Consider the following 18,269-nt stretch of genomic DNA (forward strand, 5'->3'; position numbering starts at 1 on the left):
GAAAGTTAAAAGTTATTTTTAATGTATGATGCGAATGCAAATATTGTTTTCCTTAGAATGATATGCATGTACTATAAGACCAGGGATGTGTAAATGAAAGTAAATAGGGTTGATTTTGAGTTGATGTTGACTTTAAGGTCTTCTCTGTGTGAACTGGTCAATATGTTGTCCTGTTTCCTCGTCTGTGATGACTGGCTTTCCTTCAAATCTATTGCCGCTGTGAAATGTTCCGTGTAAAATATCCTGTGCTATAAACGTAGCGTTTTCTCTCTCTCTCTCTCTCTCTCTCTCCACAGTAACATGTATCAACTACCTCTGTGTCTGTACAGTTAACGTAACTATCACAGTAAGATTATAAAAGCGTGAAAATATATAAAACAAGTACACAAAATGCATACCATATGAATGTACCTACCGACAGAACTTCAGTGTTTCCGATCTCTTCTGTGTAAAGTTAATTCCAGAATCCTGTCGCTTTGTTCCGAGATTTTGTGCGTAGAACCATATCTGTCCGATATGTATCCAGGTAGATCAGGACCCAACAGAACCCAGTCTGCACCACAGTCTATAAACGATATAAGCTTTGAGTGTTTGTTTGAACGTAATTAATAATGGTTATTGCTGCTATACCATCTGTGCCCAATTCTCCTGTGTGTGAACATGTGTATAATATTTGTTACAGAGAGACATAATCTGCTCTGCTTTCTGTCTACAATGTGTATAAATTCAAACGTAGGTCTGGTCACACATTCAGTATATACAACACACAACAGCCATAAAGCAATGTGCTATATATTAATATAAATAAAGTGAAATGTCTTATTTTTGAGATAGATTTGTGATGATTTGGTAATTCCGAAGTGTCACTTGCAAAATGACCACAGTTTTGGGTGAGTCTCATAAAACTTGTTAAAGACATGTCTGGGTCAGATTTCAAATCATTTTCATTATGCATCTCATTACTGTATTGCAAACAAAGATATAGATTTCTATATATATATAATATATATTGGGCTACATATAAAATAAATGCATTATCGAAGTGTTTATTGTATTGTCTTTTGTCATGAAAATAATGTTCCCAATGCAAAAAAAAATCTTATTGGGCCTAAAAAATTTTGTGATGAAATGTGACCTGGACATGTTGTTGTGAGATTGGCTATATTGTGGATATATGTTCTATAAATTGACATGTAACATGATTTGAAGAAGACCTTGACCTTGGATGTAAATAACATGGTACATGTGAATAGTAATCATATAGCACCATATTATACACAAAATCGAAGTAGTGTTAGTATCTGATAGCATCAATGTACCATGATAATGTAACAGCAGTTTTCTGTTGGGAAAGCACATATTTGCTTTAGTCTTTGTTTTATTCTCAATTCAACCTCCCTGTTTTGTGTCATCCACCCCTTCCCTTCTCTTTTCCTGCCGTTTAACGGTAATGAAAGACAAACATTGTGATAATTATCACCTGGGTCTGGGAGTCTCAGGCAGAGGGCCGCCAGCACCGTAATGATGTGAGAAATAATATTATCTCTCTCCCTCCTCTCGCTTGACTGCTGCTGAGTCAGACTGGCTCACACACACACACACACACACACTGCTGAATGCTAATGCCACCTGCCCAGTGCCTGTGGATCAGCACAAACCTTACCTGATATCTCCTGTCTGATGATTCACTGAGACTTCATTCTGTCTTTGTAGGATTTTAACAGGAGTGATACCGCTAAGACATGCTGCTAAAAGTACATGCAGCGCTACCTGTGAATCAGTCCTTCTCACAAAGAAATGTCTGGCTCAAATAAAATAAAATAAAAAATTTATAAAAAATTTAGTTGAAGAAAACGAAGTCTGCTTTTATAACCCTTAACATTCTCTGTGTGTTTTTTTCTACTATATACAGGTGCATCTCAATAAATTAGAATTTCGTGGAAAAGTTCATTTATTTCAGTAATTCAACTCAAATTGTGAAACGTGTATTAAATAAATTCAGTGCACACATACTGAAGTGGTTTCAGTCTTTGGTTCTTTTAATTGTGATGATTTTGGCTCATATTTAACAAAAACCCATCAAATCTCAACAAATTAGAATCCTTCATAAGAACAATAATAATGAATAAAAAAACATTTTTAGTAAATTGTTGGCCTTCTGGAAAGTATGTTCATTTAATGTACTCAATACTTGGTAGGGGCTTCTTTTGCTTTAATTACTGCCTCAATTCGGCGTGGCATGGAGGTGATCAGTTTGTGGCACTGCTGAGGTGGTCTGGAAGCCCAGGTTTCTTTGACAGTGGCCTTCAGCTCATCTGCATTTTTTGGTCTCTTGTTTCTCATTTTCCTCTTGAGAATACTCCATAGATTCTCTATGGGGTTCAGGTCTGGTGAGTTTGCTGGCCAGTCAAGCACACCAACACCATGGTCATTTAACCAACTTTTGGTGCTTTTGGCAGTGTGTGCAGGTGCCAAATCCTGCTGGAAAATGAAATCAGCATCTTCAAAAAGCTGGTCAGCAGAAGTAAGCATAAAGTGCTACAGACTTTCTTGGTAAACAGGTGGAGTGACTTTGGTTTTCAAAAAACACAATGGACCAACACCAGCAGATGACATTGAACCCCAAATCATCACAGACTGTGGAAACTTAACACTGGACTTCAAGCAACTTGGGCTATGAGCTTCTCCACCCTTTCTTCAGACTCAAGGACCTTGGTTTCCAAATGAAATACAAAACTTGTTCTCTTCTGAAAAGAGGAATTTGGACCACTGGGCAAAAAATCCAGTTCTTCTTCTCCTTAGACCAGGTAAGATGCCTCTGACGTTGTCTGTGGTTCAGCAAATTCCTTGACACGTCTGTGTGTGGTGGCTCTTGATGCCTTGAACCCAGCCTCAGTCCATTCCTTGTGAAGTTCACTCAAATTCATGAATTGATTTTGCTTGATAATCCTCATAAAGCTGCGGTTCTCTCAGTTGATTGTGCATCTTTTTCTTCCACACTTTTTCCTTCCACCAACCTTCTGTTAACATGCTTGGATACAGCACTCTGTGAACAGCCATTCTTTGGCAATTAATGTTTGTGGCTTACCCTCCTTGTTACCCACAACTGTCAGATTAGCAGTCTTCCCCATGATTGTTTAGCCTAGTGAGACCATTGTGGAGGCTCAAGAAACCTTTGCATGTGTTTTGAGTTGATTAGCTGATTGGCATGTCACCATATTCTAATTTGTTGAGATATTGAATTGGTGGGTTATGTGGGCCAAAATCATCATAATTAAAAACGAGGCCTATTTTTTTTTGACCAATAAAATTGTACATTCTATTTATTATTAATATTATTAATAATATTATTTCTTTAAATGTAATGACAATTAACCAAAATTAATCCTAAAAGGCTTCATTTATAAATAAAATTTACAATTAAAGTTTTTATGAGACTCCATTCATAAATCTAGACTAAATCTAAACATGTTCTGCCATATTACAGACTCAAACAAGGGTTTTTGTTGGCCTGTGCTTGCTGACAGTTTTGTAAAGGTCATATTTTATCATGCTGAGTGGCTTTTATTCACTATCTGGTCATCACACTCTCAAATGGGATTTTTTTTTATTAATAGAGAGCCAGACATTTGATTCCAGTGACATTATCAAAATAGAACATCCTCTCCAGCGCATCACCTGCAGCGAGACGCAGCGAGATGCTGGAGAGCCGAGTTCTCATATAAATATTTCACAGCATGTTTGATGACTGTGCTTGATGCAGCGAGGTCATGTGTGTGTGTGTGTGTGTGTGTGTGTGTGTGCAGCAGTGCCTGTATGGCTTTATCTCCAAATTCAGTGCTTGGCCATTTCCAAATATATGTGTGTTTGTTCAGAGTGTGTGTAGACTCATTTTGAGTCTGATGCTGGCCTACCTGTCTGTCAGGGCTCAGTGCCAGGACTAAATTTAGCAGCCCGCCTGCAAGATTACGAAAAAACGGGAGAGGGAGAAAACGCAGAGTGACTCATCCGTCCAGAAGATGGAATACATTTCTGTGCCTCTTTCTCTCCCTTCCTCCCTGCATGTCTTCTTATAGGCATTATAGAAATGATATTTTCCAGGGCCGCCCTCTTCCTCTGTCAGGCTCACCTCTTTTTTCATTTCCAGCTAAAAACACAGTCCTGTGTTGTTTTCCTGCTCTTGCGTGTGTGAGTGTGTTGATGCCCAAAGTGGCACTAATGATAAAACATCAGTCGTGTTTTCCTTGTGTCTCTTTGTTGAAGCAGCTGTGTTCTAGCAGGCCTGGATGCTATCTGGACAACATGAATATGTGTGCGTTGTGATGTTATCTGGCAGAGACGACGACATTGTGTGAGCGCTGCCTGTTTGTGTGTGTATGTGTCAGCGTGTAAGAGAAAAATGTAAACCTTCACATTTAGGCCACTAAAAGTGGTTTTCCAATGTGATTTTTTTTGCTCTGAGGGAACACTGATGCTATTGAACCCTGTCTGAAAAGAGCCGTGTCATCGATCTCAGTCCAAAATAATGCAGATCCTGAGATAAGTTACAGGGTTTGCTGGATTCAAAGTGAGTTTGCTGATTGACACAGAGGAGATAAGGAGCACAAAAAGCTCTTATGCTGAGAGGACATCAAACAGGTTACATGCTGCTTCATGTTGAATGGCTGAGAATATGTGTGTGTGTGTGTGTGTGTGTGTGTGTGTAGGTCAATGTTTTCCTATACTGTGGAGACCCAAGTGTTCACTTTATCTGAAATTGGTAATCAGCCAATTGTTACAAATGGATTAGGAATCATGCAAAATATTTTGATGAAAATCTAAGGTTTGAGGTTAGGTATAGGGCTAGGGAATAGAAAATAAGAGTAGTTTTGTCCCAGTCATAAAACACAAATGAGTGTGTTTTGTTATTTGAAAGGATCACAATTATGTTTCGACCAGTGTTATTTGGCTTGGTGTTAGTACTAGGAACAACATGTTTTAGTCAGTGTGCATGAGTAGTCTTTTAATCTTTAAAATCATATTCAAAATGTTCATTTCGTGGTTTCATTGGCATCATGTGCAGTTTCTTGATTTTTTACAATTCTTTTAGCGACATCTGCTGGTGTTGTGGTGTTTTAAACGTTGCAGGCAATAGATTTGCTAATAAAATAGTTTAGAAATTGTCTATAAACCACGAATATTCGTCAAAAATTACACTTTAACAAAAACCAAAACCTTTTTTATTTTAAATTAATTTATTTATAAAATATATTTTTTACATTTAAAAATCGTTATTTATTTTGTTGTTGTTAAATAAAGAAAACAATAATAATAGGACCAACTAAAACTAAAATGAAATTTATTTCCATGGCTCCAGCCCTATTTTAAATAAAAAATATTTTAGTTTCAATTAATTAATAAATAATAAACACAGATGTCACGTGGTTGGGAGTATCAAAAGCATTAGTAGATAAATCCGTGAATTTCATTAATTAATTACCGGTAATTGGTTTACAAAACAGTAATTTTGGTAAGTGACAGCTTAAGATAATTAAAACTAGATTTAACATAAAAGAGTGATCGTGCTTTAAAACATTTAAACAAAAATAAATAAATAAATGCATAGGCCTACTGGAAAAAAACTAACTGGAAAACGTAAAAGCTAAACTCTAGTTATGTTTAAATTACATACAATTAGAAATGCACGTTTCAAGACCCTAATTCCGCGGCGTATCGCACAAAATGTATTATCTGCGTCACAAGTCACGCTTTCGGAAAGTGGCAGTGCGCGTGCGCAATCGTGGACGTGGCAGTGACGTTACGCACACCGGAAGTGGTAAGGACTGGAAGTGAAACCCCGACCTCCGTAATATCGACAAGCCGGGAATACTGGAAAAAACGACGAAATGATACAGTAACCGTGAGTAAACGATTATAAACCATGTCAGGAATGTGTTAGCTAGCGCTTAAGGTCCATCTGGAGTGTTTATAGCTAAAATTAAGTCAGACATTGTCGAGTTTTAGGCCAATTAGCGTCCAAAGAACTGCGTAACGTTACTGCTGGACTGGAGACGGGTTCAGTCGCTATATAGACGTAAACAAACCTGTTAACACCTTGAAGGATATAATTCGTGTTTAGAACATGTAACGTTACGTAAAAGCTTGTAATATATCTTCGCGAAGAATGAGCTGCCCTTCATTGATTTGTGTTATTAAATGTCTATCTGTGAAGCCAGAATATTCTAGGTGGCCTATAATCCGATAACATGAGTTCAGTTCACCTCTCTGCTCAGATGACTGATGGTCTGCTTACTTGTAGACATTGTCTAGAGTGGGTTTCCTTATTGATATTATAAAGAAGGGTAAGCTGAGGTGTTGGGATCGGTATATAAACAGATGTGGGAGTGTCATTCAGACAAGTGTGTTTACCTAAGTTGCTTATTTTATCTGGATTCACAGACAGCAGCCATGTACCTAGTTTTGAATTTGACGCCAAGTGGTTGAAAATCAGTTATAGGAAAAGTAAATGCATAATTTATAGCCATTTGTTTTAATATTTTGTTATCAAATACAGGAGTATTTGGATCATTTACCAAAACCAAACAATAACAAAATGTTGACGGTAGCCATTGACTTTCATAGTATGGCGGGGATAGAAAACTAAAGAAGTCAATAGATACCATCAACTCTTTTGGTTACCAAAATTCTTCAAAATATTCAAAATATTTTGTGCTCAACAGAAGAAATAAACTCATTCTGGTTTTGAACAGCTTGAGGATGAGTAAATGACAAAATTTTTGGTTGAACTGTCCCTTTAAGTTTCTAAATGCTTTCTAAAACATTGTTTAGTCTCCTCAGCAATGACAATCAAAGTTCAGGTGATTGATTAAATTATTCTTTGATCCTCAGATGATGTGCGGAGTTGCTGAAGAACAGTCAGGTCTTCCAAGCTCTTGGTAACATCTGAAGTCTGAAGTGTTTGCTTTGGCCTCATAAAGACACCAGCGGAGAGTTTCACAGCAGCCGGATTGCTTTAGACTCACTGTCACACATAAACGTCCTGATATCATTTAGAGAAGGAGGCGCTGCAACATTATCATGACGTGTCGGGACCGCACACTTGAGTTCCAGTCGGCTTGTAAGTCACTGCAGGGAAGACAGTTACAGGTATGACAATATTAAATACATCTGCAAACATAGTGTCTTACAAAGGATATTCAGTTAACCGTGCAGTGGTTTTCACAAATGCTTAAAACTATGTGGAAATATAAAGTAATAAAATTAAGGATAGAGTAATATTACACTTTACATTACAAGTTTTTAAAAGGATAGTTTGCTCAAAAACACAAGGTTCTGCCTTAGATTTCCTTCGCTGTTCCATGGAAGTAAAAAATGTCTCATCATATTTTTAGATTTTCATGTTACTCTTTGCTCAATTTATTCCCCTTCAGGCCATACAAGATATAGATGAGGTGGTGGTGGTTTATTTGTTTTATTGGAACATAAATTCAGCATTACATCACTTGCTCATCAGTTGATCCTCTGCAGTGAATGGGTGCCGTTAGAATGAGAAACCAAACAGCTGACAAAAACATCACAATAAGCCACAATTCCCACCGTTGTCATGTTTTTATCAGCTGTTTATAATGCTAAATTTCTCCAAATCTGTTCTGATAAAAAAATAATAATAATTATTATTAACATTTTGGAAGGTCTGGGGGTGAGTAAATGTTTGGCTGAACTGATATCTTTTATATGCTGTTAATATTGGTGCATAATAACAAAACATTTATATTTTTGGTAAAAAAAAAACAATTCCTCTGTCTTTTCAGAATGGGACTCACATTAAACCTGCCATTAATGCCATTAAACAGCGCAGTGACTTCACTCTTATGGCCAAGTAAGAGTTCATATCTATGTTTTTATTTGGTCTTTGCCCAGTCTTTTTTGTTTGTTTCAGGGAAACTGTTCCTGATCTTTCTTCCTCAAAACTTTGCCCCGCTGAAACCTTGTTTCTTTTTCTCCATAACAGGCGAATTGGGAAAGACTTGAGCAACACGTTTGCCAAGCTTGAAAAGCTTACAATTTGTGAGTAACATGACTCTTATTGGTGATGTATGAATGTGTATTTTAACAGTATTGTTCTGATGCTTGTCCATGGTTATTTGGCAGTCCCCTAGTTTAGTTTGAGGTCTAATATGATTGAGTTATCGTTTTCTTGCACTGTATGGTCTGGTGTCATTATAAACTATTATTCTTCCCTCACTCCTAGTGGCCAAGAGGAAGTCTTTGTTCGATGATAAAGCAGTGGAGATTGAGGAACTAACGTACATCATTAAACAGGTCAGTGACATATCTGTTGTCATTCTCCATATATTTCAGTTCTTACTTATTTCACTTTTCACTTTTTCACTTTCAATTTCACTATTGACTTTGAAGTTGCCTGTTGGTGTGTTGGTATCTGTTTTTACCAGAATCGTTCAGCTAACTATAATACTGTGTAGGAGCAAACCTCTTGCAGTGATATGATATATGGCGTCTGTGTCTCTCATCAGGACATCAACAGTCTGAACAAGCAGATAGCGCAGCTGCAAGACCTTGTACGATCCCGCAGTGGGCAAAATGGCCGCCACATCCAGACACATTCCAACACAATTGTTGTCTCCCTGCAGGTACAATCTTATATCTGATAATGCTGCAGTGCACAGGTATTCCAGACTCTTCAGGAAGCGTTATCTCAGATATCCCTAGCTGTAGACAGAGAATAGGGGTGGTTGATCTCATTTTGATTGACATGAGATGACTACCACACCTTTCATTTTCCTGCTGCGGAACAGTCTTATCTGTAAATGTTTGTGTTGCAGTCCAAGCTGGCATCAATGTCAAACGATTTCAAGTCAGTCCTGGAAGTGAGAACAGAGGTGAGTGTCTTTTTTTTATGATCAGTGCCACAATTTTATAACATCATCAGTTTCATGCCAAGCTGTTGTTAGGCTTTTAAATATTTGATCAGATCCGTAGCAAAGCAAAAACGCACAAAGTATGTTTACTGTTCACCACGGCCCTATGAAACCACCAGCTCTTTCTTTTGATTTTCATGTTAGTTTTCTTTTGTTTAAATAACTTGTGTTGTACAAGAAGATATTTAGTTGAGTTGTAATGAGTGAATGCTATTTTATTGTTCTTTCAGAATCTGAAGCAGCAGCGCAGCAGAAGAGAGCATTTCTCCCAGGCCCCTGTCTCAGCCTCTCCTCTGCTCACCAATAACTTCAGTATGTCACCTCTTCAGTACTGCTGTTTTCATTTGATTTTTATTTTGTGGTTCACACATCTGAACATTTATCCCTTTAGGTTCCAGCTTTTGCCTTTTGATTTCACTTAGTTCTTCGTAATGAGTCAAACTATTATGGTTTATTGCTAGTTAATATTCTAGAATAGTGTTTGGTTGTGCCAATACAATAATTCACTACAGTGCCATCAGCAGAAAACCTTTAGACACATTTACTCATTCTGTATAAATATTTTCTTCATAGTAAATTGATCACTCACAACTATGAAATAATGGTAGTTATGTAGTGACATAATTTTTCACCTAGTCATATTCTTCGAAGTATCTGTGGTTTTGTTTGTACACTTGGAGTCTTTATTCTGTATTTAAGTTTTCAATTTCTTGGCTCTCGCAGACAGCTCAGTTCTGATGCAGGATGAGTCCAGGAGTCTGGGAGGAGAGGTGGCCATCGACATGGACTCTAGAGCAAACCCTCTGCAGCTGCAGCTCATCGATGAACAGGTATCAGTCTCACAGGAAATCAGGAACTGATTGCAGTCTAGGCTGCTGCTTGGAGCTGAAGGTTTGAGAGTGTGTTAAATGATTGATTTCAACATCAAATGTCTGTTTGTTATGTTCCTGTAGGACTCGTATATCCAGAGCCGAGCAGATACCATGCAGAACATCGAGAGCACCATTGTGGAGTTGGGTTCCATCTTTCAACAGCTGGCGCACATGGTCAAAGAGCAGGAAGAGACGATTCAGAGGTCAGACAAACACACACACACACACCACAGGCATAACATACTCCAAAACCACAGTACATGCTTCAGATACATGCTGTACAAACCACACACAAACAGTTACAGCAGCAGCAGGAATTCTTTTCTTTTTTTTAAGTCAGTGTGAGAGTTTCACTTGCATTTGTGATTAAAAGTTGATGTGTGCAAATATTCCAGGATTGACGCCAATGTGGAGGACACCCAGCTGAATGTGGAAATGGCCCACACTGAAATACTGAAGTACTTCCAGTCTGTCTCCTCCAATCGCTGGCTCATGATCAAGATATTCCTTGTTCTCATCATCTTCTTCATCATCTTTGTGGTCTTCCTCGCCTGAGAAGGAGCGACCTTGAGTGTAAGGAGGGATGAAAACGGAGCCAAAGGGTTTGAAGGAGGGAGGAGAAGGCTATGGACTTATGGGCGAATGTGCAAAAACACAAGTGGTGCCACCTGTGCCACAGGGGACTCTGGCTCCCGGGGGGAGGGTGTGGTAGGGTGGGATGATTTTAGTCGGAGTTACTTGAGTCAGATGTTAATTCTGTCACTGTCGACTTTCACTCTCCTGCACTAGAGGGTAATGAAGGATGATGCTGATGAAGGTGGACCTGAGATTTACTGTGTATTTAAAAAAAAAAGAGAGAGAGAGGTAGTGTTCTGATTCACTCTGTTCTCTTTAAGCTTCATCTACATCTGCATTAATATTTGAGCCTTCGTTTGTTATTAATAATCGCATATTAAAAGAGAAGGCTTTTTCCCCAAGTGGTTTGATTCTCCAAACTGCTTTAGTTGGTATTTCTCAATGTTATCCGTAATCAGCGATGACAATTTTTTTTTTTTTTTTTTTTTTTTACAGTAAATTAAATGTGACCTGGTTATTGTCATAAAATAATCCTGATAATAATAATTCCCCCATTAATCTTTATTAATATTGTTATTGTATTTATATCAAATACAGGCAGTTATTTGCCACTTATGAGTGAATCTCACAAAGAAATATCAGACACATTTTACCCCCAAAAATTTGATAGGAAAAATAATTTTTAATTAATACAAAAGTGATGTGTTTCTAGGACCATTATGACTTTTTTTTTAATGAAAACTAAGTTCTTATATGTAATGTGAAAAAAATACTGTATAATGATATTTATTAGGCTATATCTAGCATGATTTTTTAAATTATTAATAATAGTATAAATTAAATTCAGTACAACAAATGCTACCTTGTTATATACTTACCAATGTACTTATAATAAATGTACAAATACATTTATAAATTGAATATTTTTCTTTCACATTATATTTATGGGAATTTGGGGGGAAATGTGCTTAGTTGTCATTAAAATAATGCCACAATGCAAAAAAAAAAATATGTATATACATATATATATATATATCTCGATGGTCCTAAAAATACATTTTCTTTTGTGAGTGGGGAAATAGAAGTCTGATATTTTCTGATCATTTTCATGAGATTCTTCTTTCTTGTGTTTAGGCCTTCTGATTGCAGGCTCTGTAAATATGGGGTCTGTAATGTTATATACTGTTTAGAGACTTTCAGTTTCTTTTTTTCTTTTTTTTTTCTAGTTTGATTCTGCCAAATACACAAGGAGGAGTTAGAGGAAGTTGTCTGGTCTTATGATTTTGCTTTGTGCAGGAATAAACAAGGTGCGAATGAAGACCACAGTTTTATACAGTACTATAGAATTCAAGATCATACTGCGGTTTAAAGAGTCCAAAGAGACTCCAGACAGGTCTAAAGCTATAAACGGCTCATTCATTTCATCAGGACATGTTTCGTTCCAGGCCAGTGCAGAGCAAGTTGCATGTGTTTGTTGTTCTAGAGCTGAACATCTGGTGATGAAACCGACCGGTACTCTTGAGAACTGAACGCTGGATGCGTTTCCTTCATTTGTGAGGAACATACTGGCCGCCGGCACAAAGAACCGAAGATCAGCTCCTTCATGCTGTGAATAATGAAACCGGAAAGGGAGCTGGCAGACATGATGTCTTCTTCACTTAGAAGCAGCATTTTCTAGGTCAAACTTTCTAATTTGGTAAATCACAGACTTTCTCTCTCCCACACATGCCACACTATCTCAAATCAAACTCATGAACGATGTACAGTGATTATTTAATGAGCACTTTTTATGAGGACTCCTGTTTCCAGGCTTTTTTAGCTAAATGGTCTGCATCTCTTGTATAAACTGAACAAACACTGTTGTAATGTAAGGACAAACAGTACATATTAAAACACATCTGAGAAACTGATTATGGCTAATATTGTTTTTGTGATTTTTGTGGAGTGAATCTCACAAAATGGAGTATGTCGCACCAAAATAAGAAGAAATCTGACATTGTTTTAATAATTCAGCTGCACATTTCACCTTTGGAGGGTTTTATTATTATTTTGTTAATAGTTTTTTATGTATTCCTTAAAAAGTGTATAATTTACAGATAAAATATAAATATTATTTTATCTATATGTATATATTTTTTTTTTTTCAGAAATATGACCTGGACTTTTCTTGACAGGTTTTGTGAGCTTCACTATCACAGAAAAATTGAGCTTTTAAAATACACACGTCTATGTCAGATATTCACATTTATATTTACATCTAAATATTCAAAATATTTAAGCACACATTAGAAAGTTAAAAAAGAAGGGAAAAAAGGCTAGGCCAGTGTTCTTTGGTTCGATGTTTGTATTGCAATCTGAAAGCGTAAGCTTTAGTCTTTCAGGATGTCTCCTAGAATCTGATTTTCTTTCCTTCTCTTGTTCTTTGCCACCACCTTTTTTCTTCCTCCTCCATTGCCAACTTACCTCGAAGGCTACATTTCCTTCAAGCTTTTTGAATCCTTCTTTCCTCTGTCTTTCTCTTCATCTCTTCCTCTTGTTCAGCTCTGGGTCGTTTACTCAAGAGGAGTGATCTCTGGCATGCTGAGGCTCCTTCCCTTCCTGGTGCGCATGGCAGTTGTCACCTGTTCAGCTGCTTCCTCGTCTTCATCAGACCATGTGTTTTCCTCTTGCAGGTTGTTGTGGGAACCACTGAAGCTTCCCTTCCCTCGGTTCAGGGTGCGGAACTTGGATCGAAACGTATCGAAGGAGAGGCTCTTGCTGTGCTCTTTTTCCCAACGGTTCACCCGATTCTGGAGCTCTGCGTCTCCCTGAAGCTCGTCCAGGCACTTTCTTAGGACTCCCCGGAACAGTTTGGGGACGTCGTGCACCTCCGGCTCAAACTCTGACACTAGCTTCCTGAACCTTTCAAACAAAACATCAAAACCTCGGTCACTGTAAGTCTTACTGGGCAATACCTACCAGGGTTTAGTAAAACTATACCAGCAAAAAACATTTTTGTTACTTGAAATACTATAAATCTTGATGGAAATAAAATATTAAGAAAATAAATGAGACTTTCAGTTAGTTTCCAAGGAAATACTTCTCATTTTTGATTAGTTTATCTGATGTACTAAAATAACTAAATCTGTCTGAAATAATACAGATGAAAAGAAAAAGACAAAGTAACAAAAATTAAAATGGAAAATATATAAATAACTCATTGTACATTTACATTGTATAAACTAATCACCGTAAGTAAAAAAAGATTATTGGAGTGAATATTTTTACAAGAAAATTCAGTTTAGCCTTTCTACTTCAAAATGTAATGTTTAATTCAGTGTGTAACAAGCTATTTATGTTTACTACCAATTCTAATAACATATGTGTGTGTGTATATATATATATATATATATATATATATATATATATATTCATGATATTAAATTAAACTAACTGAAATAAGATTAATTTTATTTAAGTTTATTTATTCTATTTATAACATGCACACACAAATACACATATAAAAATACTAACACATTATACATATACATTCACTTAAATAAAATATTACTAAATCTTGTTTTATTTAAGCTTAAGCTAGTTGCCAAGGAAACATTTCTTATTTTCATTTAGTTTTACTTGGGGTACTGAAAAACCCAAAACTAAATAAAAAATATATACAAACTATCACAAGACTTAAAAGAAAAAAGAAAACTATAAAAACCTCATTCAAACTATTCATACAATTTATATATTATCTGAGTGATGCTAAAAAACACTGATAGTCACCTGACGATGGTGGGGCCGCACAGTTGAGGTGGGATCTGTGCGCTGAGGTCCTGCAGCTCCAGCACGTCTCCTGGCGTGAGCTCGTAGGGGACGTGTGGCTGAGGGCCGGCCAGCCAGCTGTAGTCTGCAGAGGAAGAGCTGCGGCGTCTGCGAGTCTCTACTGCCTTCTCCATCTGGATTCGCTCGGTCCGTTTCACCATGGCACCCAGCTCCAGCATCAAGGTGTTGGACACCAGCTCCTCTGAAGTGCGCTGGCCAGGAACCTTCGGCTCCAGGGAGAAAACTACTGACCAGGGAAACATCTGTGAGAGCAACAACCATTCAGATTTGAGTTATAACCTTCAGATTTGAACAGTGAGCACTGTTTACAATTTATTGCCAGATCAGCAGATTTTATTTTGACAGAGACTTTTTTTTTTTTTTTTAATGTAGAAATTACATCAAACTGTATTTGGTGCACTAATACCAAGTCCAACTGATTATGTATCTATCTGTCTGTCTGTCTATCTATTTATCTATCTGTCTGTCTGTCTGTCTGTCTGTCTAAATGTATACATATACTAATTTTAAAAATGTAATGTCTAATATGATAATATTAATGATAATGCAATATTTAATTATTCTAAATTATTATATAATTTTATATAATTACAAATTAATTATAATAATATAATTCAATTTAACTATTATTATTACTATTATTGTTGTTATAGATTAATAATTTATTGTATATATTTTTATTATAATTATTTGTAAAAAAAAAAAAAAAAATACCTTTTTGATCCCTCAGATTATTCATGTTTTATATAGACATATTTAGTGTATGTCTGACAGTTTGGTCCACATTTAAAGGCCTGTTTCAGTGCTAAATAGTATTGTGTAATATACAGTTTGCAACCCGTATAGGAATGTACTATAAAGCAGTATTTGCACCCTTGTACTCATGCGTGGATAATTATCAAAAAATTGTATTTCGTATAGTTAACTGGATATAATTATCCAGTGCAAATTATCTCAGGGTGTAAATATCAGCATTGTGTTACTGGTATTATTCAGAATCATAAAAACGTTTGGATGTTCAACTAAAGTAAAAGTACAGGAGCAGGACACAAAGCAACAAAAATAGGAGAACAAATGTAAATAGCCACACTCTGATATAGCAGCTGAATTTTATTTTGCAAATGCAAAATTGTATATATATATATATATATATATATAATTTTGCATTTGCATTTTGCATTAATTTTTTATATATAAATATGTATGTATGTATATGTATATATACTTAAGTTGCAAAAAAGGATATTACCTTTCAGATAATGTGAGTTTTATTCCTGTTTTAATGTGAAATGTCTTCAAATTGGACACAAAGATGTAAATGTAGATCCAAAATATTAAATTCCAGGGTTTGGTATCCAATCTAAGCACTCCAGAGGAGACCGCTCTCCTTTGCGCTGTTTTAGACACTGTAAATGTGTGTATGTAATCCTATATAAATACACAAGCTGGTATATGTTGCGATCTCCTGCTCATCCGCAGGAGCTGATTGCACAATATCTTCTCGTGTACAACGTGTGCACAGAATTAATGCACTGAATAATAATAAAAAAAAGATTAATGCACTGAAATTGTATTGCATCATGTTCATTTTAGACTATTATTAAGGAAGTTCTAATTAATTCATTTTGGCACTTTTGGAGAGTAACAAAGCAACTTTTAAGTTTCATGCAAAATGATGCAATGAAAGTGATGTGATTGTTAATTTTCAATAATTTATGACTATTAGATATATTAAAGAAATCGTTCACCCAAAACAAAAATGTACTGAAATTTCACTCACCCTTAGGCCATCCTAGATGTAAATGAGTTTGTTTATTGATCTGAAAAGAGTTTTGGAGAAATTCAGCATTACATCACTTGCCCATCAATGGATCCTCTGCAAGTGAAAAAGTCCATCCCCTGTTCTCTCATATAAAATTCACCATCATATTTGTTTGAATTGTTTTGGGTGGTTTTCATTAAAAAAATCCTTGATGGATTATTGATATGTTTATATAAGATGTTTGGACTCTCATTCTGACAGCACCCATTCACTGCATAGGATCCATTCGTGAGCAAGTGACGTAATGCTAAATTTCTATGAATCCGTTCTGATAAAGAAACAAACTTGTTTACATCTAGGATGGCCTTAAGGTGAGTAGATTTTCAGCAAATGCTAATTTTTGTCTATCTATTCTTTTAAGTTCTGCTAGACACCAACAGGTGGTAGCATCAGTTACACACAGATGCTTAGAGTTGCGTAACCCACGCACATGCTGTCTTAATCATAGTGTTTCTGTACCAAACTGTCTGTGTCTGAACAGCCCGAAAGAGGGAGAGGGAACAAAACTGTAGGTGCTGAGATGGTTTCCACTCTATTCAGCACTTCAGAGGTTTAATCTGCATATGTGTGATCATGGATTACAGTGCACTCCTACACGTTTCTCAAGGGCCGTGGCCGTGGACATAATCTGATTATGTGCTGTTTATGCTAGTGTAGACCAGTGAGAGTGACCAGCAGTGTTACATAATAGGCTACATGACTGACGTACTAGTAGGTGCATCTTGTTTCTCTTATTAATTTCTGTACTGATTTTATATTTATCCTTTATATATATATATATATATATATATATATATATATATATATATATATATATATATATATATATATGCCCACTGGAGTTTGTGTGATGCCTATTATGGAAAATACTTCAACTGAATCAATTAACTAAAATCTATTCTAATCTTAACAATAATGGCAGGTAATAGTATGAAATTACCATTAAATACAATACTAAACTGGCCATAAATATCCATAACAAATCATATCATGGTAAATAATAAATGGTATGTTTGTATGTTTTTGACAAAATATCAGTGAAATATCAGTAGATCTCTGTGTTTACACTAAAAGTAAACCCATATTAAATTTATGGTACCCACACCTTATAGGCCTAACCCAGATAAGAGGACAACTTACGTATAGCTGCCCATAGAAACAGTCATTAATGAGGCATCTACGTATATGGTTTATTCTGTAAGTAGACATACATTAAGCATTGCAGAAAGTTAAGAAAAAAACTTTTCACTAACAGATTTTTTTCAGTATCTTACTGAAAACATTTAATTTTAATAATTCAGTGCTTGCTAAACACAAGTTTCTCCTTTTTTATTTTTTACTTTTAATGAAAAAACAGATGTCTTTGTGGTGTTGTTTGTCAACTCTGTTACGGACAAATTATCCAATGTATAGAAATAACAATAAATCATAACAGGAAAAATTCTTCGTGTTTCATTAGACAAACAGTCCTAACATTCCATCACTTGAAACAGAGATAATATTTTACATACCTTAAAATTTTTTCAAATAATATAAAAAAATACCAATGTCTTCACGTAATTGTCAATTTGGAGCAAATATTTTTCTAAAAAAATTTTATACACAATATCTATAAAAAAATTAAATAATTATAATGTAGAAATATTATAAGGGTGCAAAAAATAATGTTTATTAGATTTTAAACAAAATCTAACTATTTTTTGAAAGTAGTTCATAAACAGAGTTGACCCTTAAGTCACAGAATTGTAAAGTAACAAAATTCAGTTCTGTTACTGCATTGTCAGCATTGTTACTCTACCTAACAGAGTTTGACGTTAACAGAATTGACCATTTTTTTTAGTTTTGGCCAAAAACTCCACTTGCTAGCATGATTAAAATACTTTTAAATAAAACAAAGTCTGATCAATTAACAAATCTGTTTTCCTTTTGATATTGTGGTAACAGATTTGACACTTTATAAAATAACTCTAGGTGTAAGAACTTTTCAGATTTAAATATTTTCTTATTAAGAACACACAGACTTTTCAGGGCTTTAGATAGTGAGGGAATGTGACATCATTTCCTGTATCTTACATAGTTGTGGGAGATAATTCCACTAATTTAAAGGCAAAGTATGGGTAACAGAGTTGACGCAAGATTTAGGGACACACATTTTTATAATGTTGTGGAAGAAGCCTAGGTAAATGACTATTTAGGGCTTTTATAAATAAAATGAATGAAATATTACCAAAA

At 35.7% G+C, this 18,269-nt stretch overlaps 2 protein-coding genes across 4 annotated transcripts in view; one reads left to right on the top strand and one right to left on the bottom strand.

Annotated features, from left to right (window-relative positions):
- The first annotated feature begins 5,748 nt into the window (after positions 1 to 5,748).
- The window catches only part of stx5a (syntaxin 5A), a 168,918-nt gene continuing 156,397 nt past the window's right edge, over positions 5,749 to 18,269 (top strand). The window contains exons 1-11 of one of the 3 annotated variants that reach the window (XR_009424556.1): positions 5,749 to 5,899; positions 6,889 to 7,146; positions 7,812 to 7,879; positions 8,012 to 8,067; positions 8,252 to 8,322; positions 8,535 to 8,651; positions 8,844 to 8,900; positions 9,170 to 9,251; positions 9,663 to 9,769; positions 9,893 to 10,014; positions 10,207 to 10,469. Coding sequence is in view for 2 of the 3 variants with exons in the window: in XM_059516206.1 (XP_059372189.1) it covers positions 7,078 to 7,146; positions 7,812 to 7,879; positions 8,012 to 8,067; positions 8,252 to 8,322; positions 8,535 to 8,651; positions 8,844 to 8,900; positions 9,170 to 9,251; positions 9,663 to 9,769; positions 9,893 to 10,014; positions 10,207 to 10,366 (909 nt within the window). In the remaining variant the exon portion in view is untranslated. Of the gene's footprint in view, positions 6,124 to 6,888; positions 7,147 to 7,811; positions 7,880 to 8,011; positions 8,068 to 8,251; positions 8,323 to 8,534; positions 8,652 to 8,843; positions 8,901 to 9,169; positions 9,252 to 9,662; positions 9,770 to 9,892; positions 10,015 to 10,206; positions 11,069 to 18,269 lie in introns of those variants that run through there. The other 2 variants (XM_059516206.1, XM_059516207.1) reach the window with 2 other exon arrangements.
- zgc:162144 (RD3 domain-containing protein) lies at positions 12,556 to 15,718 on the bottom strand. Its single transcript, XM_059516190.1, has 3 exons — positions 15,465 to 15,718; positions 14,156 to 14,457; positions 12,556 to 13,288 (listed from the first exon to the last, which is right to left on the bottom strand). Exons 2-3 carry the CDS (start codon positions 14,455 to 14,457, stop codon positions 12,940 to 12,942), a joined length of 651 nt encoding a protein of 216 aa, XP_059372173.1. The 5' UTR covers positions 15,465 to 15,718; the 3' UTR covers positions 12,556 to 12,939.

This window comes from Carassius carassius, chromosome 29 (assembly GCF_963082965.1).
Source record: "Carassius carassius chromosome 29, fCarCar2.1, whole genome shotgun sequence".
NCBI classification, from domain to species: Eukaryota; Metazoa; Chordata; class Actinopteri; order Cypriniformes; family Cyprinidae; genus Carassius; species Carassius carassius.

Excerpts from the sequence above, each read along its gene's own strand:
- zgc:162144 (XM_059516190.1), bottom strand. The coding sequence starts at position 14,457 with ATGTTTCCCTGGTCAGTAGTTTTCTCCCTGGAGCCGAAGGTTCCTGGC. Across the intron at positions 13,289-14,155 it reads TGCGGCCCCACCATCGTCAG|GTTCAGGAAGCTAGTGTCAG; the intron begins GTGACTATCAGT and ends TTTGTTTGAAAG.